At 41.2% G+C, this 7722-nt stretch overlaps 1 protein-coding gene across 2 annotated transcripts in view; it reads left to right on the top strand.

Annotated features, from left to right (window-relative positions):
- Window positions 1-1893: 1893 nt before the first annotated feature.
- efnb1 (ephrin-B1) overlaps window positions 1894-7722 on the top strand; it is a 72925-nt gene continuing 67096 nt past the window's right edge. For both annotated transcript variants that reach the window (XM_048237696.1, XM_048237695.1), the window contains exon 1: window positions 1894-3037. In XM_048237696.1, the coding sequence (XP_048093653.1) occupies window positions 2919-3037 (119 nt within the window). In that variant the 5' untranslated portion in view covers window positions 1894-2918. The remainder of the gene's footprint in view (window positions 3038-7722) is intronic.

The following is a 7722-nucleotide window of genomic DNA, read 5'->3' as shown; positions in this document are numbered from 1 at the left end:
GCGCTTGGAGCGTCTCCGGCGTAACTAGGCCACAAATCAAACATCTAGTTGAGGCGATGAACTATATATAGCACACAACGTCTGCGCTCTCCGTTGCTATGAAAAGGTCACTAGGAACCTCAATGCAAAGTGGCACGACCTTGTTTGTGTATTAAACAAACCATGATAACAAACGGTCTTTGCACAGGCAGACTGTATTTCAAGTGCTCTGTATTATAAAAACACTGAAAATTGAGTGAACAGTATGGCATCGTGGAACTAAGACAAAACGTACAAAAACGGCATAGGTTATGATCACTTTTTTGTCACAAGTATAAAGGGCTAAGACAAGAGTAATTAAGGAAACGAGTGTTGTATATGGTGATAGGTGATAGCGTGAGCCTACCAGCTGTCACAGGACTACTCAAACTTGCCATTTTGTTGAGTGAAGATTTCACATGACCACAGCCTCAAATCATCACATAAACGTGTAGCCTAATATTTAAAAGTAAATTCGAAATTATTTGTTTTCTTAATTTTATTAATTAGGGTATGACTTCTGGGTATACTGTAGGATATAGTAGGGCCTAAGAACAATAACATAAAACAATGGAAAAACAATAATGGCAGGTTTAGGTCGCATTGCCACAATCATTACCTAAGTCACAATTTAAAAAAACAGATTAGTTGTCCACAACTACTCAACACCTCATTAAAATATATTTTCAATATTAAATTAATTACTCGTATGAGGAATTATCCAAACTACCTGCTAGAATAACTTATTTTACGCACATATAAGATTGGCAACTCTTATTATAATGCTGAGAAAAAAGTATCCCACCGCATCTATAGTAGCCTATCAATTGGCCTACTATGACCAAACTAAATACCGAATGCCAGACACGGCTTCAATAAGTCAATTACTCAATTTAACTTAGATTTTCGATTTCCACAAATACATTCTTGGCAAAATTAGGCCTATTGCAAAGAAGAAAAACCTTTTGGTGACCGACTTTAATACGCACAATATGTTTGTGATCATGGTAGCCAACAGCATGAAGTAGACCCTGTTGAATTCCATGTACTTTTAGAAAAACGCTGTTAATGTGTTCACTTTAAGTTGGCTATACAGCGTGGCATTTATATCCTCAGCGGATCAAAGGCAACCGTCAAGTCGCAAACAATCTTTCCATGATAACCGATAGAGGGCATCATTGACTACTGGAAAGCACGCTGACAACATTTATGTAGTGGTCACTGATTATCTGTGAGAAAATCATTGACAAGGCAACAGTTATGCATGTATTTTCTCCACTTACCTTATGCTGCTATCCTGAATATTAACCAATAATGGACATCAGAAGTGTATGCAATCAGCCTCGCCTATACGACCACGTGATAAATGACAATGTTTTTCGAAAATGTCATGACTCCAGTTGAATTCTAATATCACAGAGAAAACAGGAAACTCGAGGAAATTTGCTGAAAGGAGTGTACGTGGTGCACAATGGGTTGCGTAGGGTCTGCAAATGTCATCAAATCACTAAACAAAGCCATGTGTAACAGGTGGGAATTGGCGGACCAGCCAGTCCGTTACAAGGGCTGGCTAATTTAGTATGATAAATGTAAAGAGAACTAATTCTGTCATAACAGGACCAATGTTAATGGTGATTTCAATCGCATCAGTTCGCAATCAGACCAAGCCGGGAGTACGCCATAGGCTGCAATCCCTTTGCTCAGTGGCAGTTTGAACCTGTTCTGGGGGCGAGTGGTCAACTTTATGATGAAGCCCTGAAAATGAGTCGTGATTGGTTGGTGCAGGCGCCGGGGCTGTCCTTCGCTTGCCTGAGCGCTGCGCACGACGGCACTGTGTGCGAATAGGATCACCGTATGTCAGTCAACGAATGACTAGCCCGTGTGAGCTGAGACCGCCGTTAACGCATCGATAAACGATCGGCGGGACAGTGGCACAATATATCTAACTTTTTAAGAAGTCTTCTTTTTATCGTTGTCTACACCACTACTTGAGAGTCTCCTTCATCAATCCCGTGATGTTGCTGAAATCGGCTAAACCATTTGGATTAGCGTGCGGAACACGGATTTCGAACATGAGTTGGTTTCTGCAGCGCTCGATGCGGAGAGTGTTCTGAGAGATTTCGACTGCGTGAAACCCGCCGCACAGGAATTACCCAGTTAGCCAGCAGTAGCTTATTCGGTTCAGGGAATTTTGTCTGTGTATATTTATTTTAATCCATTGGATGGAGTACTTTGGACAGACGTGAACATAATCAACTTTTATGGCGTTTCGGGACCTGATGTGGAGAGATGGATAAATGTTTCTTGGTTGTGGTCAAGAACTAGAAAAAACGTAGAGCACAGTTTTTGCATGTGCCATCTCGACAAGTATCTTTGCTCTAACAAGGAAAACACAGCAGACACTTTATGCTTAGTTTTTCCAATGCCCATCACAGTTTGTGCTCAATCGCTGCTGTTCCTGCGCAGAACACCAGGTTCTAACGAGTGTCTCCAGTGTCTCAACTATACCCTGGTCTCCGGACACCGTGACCTTTCCTAGGTCAGTGTTGAGAACTTTGTTAATCGATGAATAAAATAAAAACATAACGCATAACTGGCCACCTGACGGGGAGGTAGCGACGCCTGATCGCACGGAGCGAAAAGCCGAATCCCTCGCAACAGTGGTCCATCTGGACTAACGACGATTTTCAAAGAGGGACACAAACGGGAGAAAAGGATTTCAGAGTTTACGTCGAACGATGCTAATCACAAGCTACTGTGTGACGAGCTGTCAACGCGTATAACCCACATGCGCGTCTGTTGATTTTGGATAGAGACGGGCGACAACAACAACGATTTGCCATCGATCTGAATGCTCTTATCGCGACTTTAATTCCTGGGCTTCACTAAATCTTCTGAACATGGCTGGGTCTGGAAGCTGTTGGAAGAAATACCTCTGGATTTTGACCATCCTTTGCAGATGTGCTTTACCTATAGCCAAATCACTGGAGGCAGTGGTATGGAGCTCACAGAATTCCAAGTAAGTGTTACACCATGGAAGGCAGATTTCGCCTTGCCATGTGCTGTTAGAAACATAACACGTCGCAACATCAAAAGACGACATCCTGACATAGGGCTTCACGAGGTTCAGAGTCTGAAACTCCGGCAAACGCCGGGTGACATGAAAACCGCGATGCTCCTCTCCGCTCCCGCTTCTGGGCAAAGTGGGTAACGAGAGCACGGCGACCTTACAGACACGTTATCCCTGGAGGAAACGTCACATCCATCACATTCATATTTTAGCTACTTTCGTCCCTCATTCAGAAAGCCTTGAGTTGTGCGGAAACAAATACATCTTTCTGTGTAATTTGTGTGAATGAACTTTATGGTGTAGCCTACAGTGACGCACGGTCAACCCCACGTTTACTAAACCTATATTGCCATGTGAATTTGTGTAAGTTACCGGGGGCCAGCGGTAGCTATATATCACGGCCTGCTACTGTAGAACCTGCAAGAGGCCCCAGTGGCTGCAGACTAGACGGTACAGATTATTGCGCGCAGTGTGATGTGATGGTATATTGAGAGGATAGTTGTATAGATACTGTTATGATGATTTCTGCTGCTTGATTGCTCAATACGTAGCCTTATCTCTTACTACAGCCACGCCAAAGCATAATAAGTTGTTTTGGATTTAAATGACGGTAATGATTAACGCCATTTTCACCCAACTGCGACTTTTCATTTTTAGAATACTGATCTAAATAGATTCCAGTCGAACATTTGTTCAACTCTTGAGAGCGGTCAATATGTAAGCGCTTGGTAGGTTATCAGTGTGTGTTGGCGATTACATGTCCTTTTGTAAGTGTTCAGGAATTGTCTAATTATTATGTTGGCTAAGTTATCTAGATGGGATTGATTAATTAACGCATGTAATGTTTTCATAACTTATTCACTGTAGGCTAGCCTACTTAAAATAGAAATAATAAAGTCGAGAAATACGTAAGTCCTTATACTCTTTTAAGCAACACAATCCAGAAATGATTATGAGGCCTATATATCCCATTCCTTTGAATGTCTTTGCATCGTCACCACGTTATTTGTTTTTGTATGATTGTTGGCTTTGATTTCGTAGGCTGAATATTTTACTTTCCCGGCAAATCATCTCAATTGTATTGTTAAATAAGGCCAGGCCTGAGCGCGCAGATTGTAGAGAATGAAGGCGATGTGTAGGGAGATTATTATGTGTAGGGAAAATAGGCGAAGTCAGAGTATAACTGAGGTAGATTTACCAAAAATTATAGATACCATTCTATATATAAAATGGATATTCAAACGCCAGTCGTTTTTACCTCAACAAAATTGTAGATTTCAACTTCGCAATGGGGAACTTTTAGAATTAACTAAAGTGGCTTCAGATCTATTTCATGCTCAAAATTAGTTTTGTCATTGGATGTATGAATGCATTTGTCAGACTTAATTCACGTGGGTAAACATTTTATGGCCTCAGTTAGGGATACACTGGTGGGCCTGCCAAGCAAAGCAGGTGGGAAAATAGACCCTATGTTGGTTTACACCAGTTGGTGGTTGTTTTGTCGAGTAAGTTAATGTTTGTTTGCTTATCCCACCACAGAGTGTTTTGCATGTGTGTGTGTGTGTGTGTGTGTGTGTGTGTGCGCGTGTGTGTGTGTGTGTGTGTGTGTGTGTGTGTGTGTGTGTGTGTATGTGTGTGTGTTTGTCTATGTGTGTGTGACTCAGTGACTGCCAGTCAGGCTTCTAAAGGGTGTTTCCACACTGCTCATCCTTGATTTAGAAAAGAAATTTAGATAAAAATGTGTAAGAGTGCAAGTGTGATTCCTTTAGATCCAACATTTTCAGAAATTGCGTTAATTCCTAACAGTTTCCACAATGGCATAACTTATTATTTGAGAACATAAATATTAATGTGTTAAAATGGCATACAACAGTTTTGTCTTTTCATACTTTGCATATAATTACACAATTTTGTGTGTAATTGTTTTTCTGAAACAACTCGACTTCTTGCAGTCGCAGACAGAGAAGTACCAACTAACTTTGCATGAAACTCTGTGGCCTATTTGCAGCATAGCAGCAGCCATTTTATGATTTGTTAGAGTATTGTTATGTGCAGTGGAAGTTGTGCTGTCTACCCACTGTAGACACACAGCCAGTATTCAGCCCATTTCGGTGCACACAGCAATGGCAAATGCTGGTGTGTGTCGATGCAAAAGTAGAGTGTGTTCTTTGCTCATTATGTCAGGTGCTTGTGTGTGTGTGCATTTTTAATAAGCTGAGACAGAAGAAGTTTTTCATTCTCTCTCTCTCACTCACACACACACACACACACACACACAAACACACACCATGTCTCCCTCTCTCTTTCTCTATGTTTGGTACATAAGCATAGCATGCATTCCAGTAGGCAGTAATGATTTTGTGAGCGAGGTGCAGGGCTCGAAGAGGCTTAAAGCTCAGTCCAACTCCACGGCAGACATATGGGGCTCTGCGCCACTAAGTCACTCAGTAAAGAGGCTTAGCCCGCTTTCCACTGTAAGTCTCACACAGTGGCCAGCCAAGCCTGCTCTCTCTCTCTCCCTCTCTTTCTATCTGTCTCTCCATCCATCCCTCGGTCCGTTCATCTCTCTCTCTCTCTCTCTGTCTCTCGGTCTGTCTTTTAGTCTTTGTCTCACACATACTTACCAAAGTTCATTCACATACTTGAAGTTGTTTTAACATGGGTTTTTCATATGGATCTAAGTGTGAACAAACCTCTTAGTTGGCTTTCCACGGTGATTCTCGCTCTGCTTTATCTTTTAGTGATGAAAAATGTTTTTGAATATATGTTTAATAGTATATTGACCATAATTGCAAAAATGATAAACTATAGATTCAGACATGTTAGCCTTTCGTCATGCACAGAAATTGTATAATAGCACTATAATAGTGTGATATGTGAGATATGTAAATGTATAAACATCTCCTGCAATCTCCTGTTCTATTATAGGGGACTGAAGGCCAACTGAAATGGCATAATTATATAAATTGCTCCGTGGGCGTTCTGGTGCTGAAGTTAAATGTAGTACATTAATGTAATGTATGAAGGGTTAGTAACTTTATACTGAGTTAATACCGCTACTTAAAAAAACTGTTATGGAAATGGAACTTAAGAGTGACAACATTTTGACTGGGGAGACTGAAATAATTTTTTGTTTCTGAAACGAATAGATTTGGACGCTGGAAATATGTTGTAAGTCATAATTGCTATATATTTCATAATTACTGAGCAAATTATTTTTGGCTTCACAATAAAAGCAATAAAAATCCTTGTAATAATGAATCTGCATTGGCATTAAAAACTCCTATCATTACACAACATCACAAGGGAACCATTTGTAAAGTTAATGAGCCAGTGAAAAATCTTCTAACATAAACTGAGTTTTTTTTATTTTTTTTACAAAAGCTGAGATATTTTATAAAAATCATCTAGTTGTTTAGACAGAGGAATGTGCGCAGAGTGTTGCAGGAAAGTTTTGGTTGAGAAACGGCTTGGGGATTCTTTCTTAAGTCCGTCTCCCCGTGTCTGAGAAGCGAGGAGGCCACAGTGAGGCTTCGAGAAGGAAGCAGAACTGTAATCTGACGGGGTGATATTGAGCAAACCTGTTAAGCTTTAATTTCTCAGGGGGAGTTCCAATGAAGAGCTAATTGAAAATCTGTCTCACATTATCCCGCCGATGTGCTTAAGGTCCACGGCTGGACTAGGCAGTGTGTTAAGAACCCCAGGCTCATTTACCCATGTATTGAACACACACACACACACACACTTAAGCACACATTCACTCACTGACGCCCCTACACAGAAACACACACACACACACACAAAGAGAGAGAAACAGTAATATTTAATCATGGGATTTTTAAACCTTATTTCAGATGACATGTGGAATTTTCCATGACAAAAAAAGTATAGAAACTGCTGTCATATGGTAACAATTGCTTTTTCCCATACCTCAACCCAGTGTCTCAGCCCAATGGCACATTATTTGTATTCTTATCGAACTCCGATAACACTAGTTAATATGTTCCCAGTGTATTTGCATAATTATTTTACTTGTGTTTGGACCATTGTGTCCTTGTGTGCTTTGCTAACGGCCTCCCCAGGCAGTTTCAAGAAAGCGAGTTTTAACTTTGTCTTTTTGAAGAGCTCGTTCTTAACTATTAGTTGAGTCAGCTCTGAGTAATGTAAGGCTCGTGCTTAAAGGTGAGATTGTGCTGAGGTATGGATAATTTCTCCGAAATTAACAGTGGCGTGCAGAGTGCATTTGCGCTGTTCCCTCGACGCCATCTCGGCACTTGGCTCACAAGAACAGGCTCTTGTTTTTCTTCCCCCAGTGACCCCTCGTATGGAAGGCAATATTGCATGTAGGGCATGTACTGAAACAGACGGCATTTTGGACATGGCATGGCATTTTTTCGAACAGAAAAAGAGGGGAAAAAAAGTGAAAAAGAACAGATTGCGCTGTGCTCAGAAAGCGTAGAAGTGGAAAGAGGAGACCAAGTCTCTTTCTCCATCGCTGTCCAGGCTCTCCGTCTGCTTGAATGGATCTCAAGTGGGCGTTGAGAACTAGCATGGCTAATGTTCCTCTTTACTTTGCCCCTCAGCATTGACTGAGAGCGAAGGCGAGCAGATATCAGGACCCCGGTGTTAACTTC

Source organism: Alosa alosa, chromosome 2 (genome assembly GCF_017589495.1).
Source record: "Alosa alosa isolate M-15738 ecotype Scorff River chromosome 2, AALO_Geno_1.1, whole genome shotgun sequence".
In the NCBI taxonomy this organism is placed as follows: Eukaryota; Metazoa; Chordata; class Actinopteri; order Clupeiformes; family Clupeidae; genus Alosa; species Alosa alosa.
Note: the sequence above shows the minus strand (reverse complement) of the source record. Positions and strands in the feature narration are given on the sequence as shown.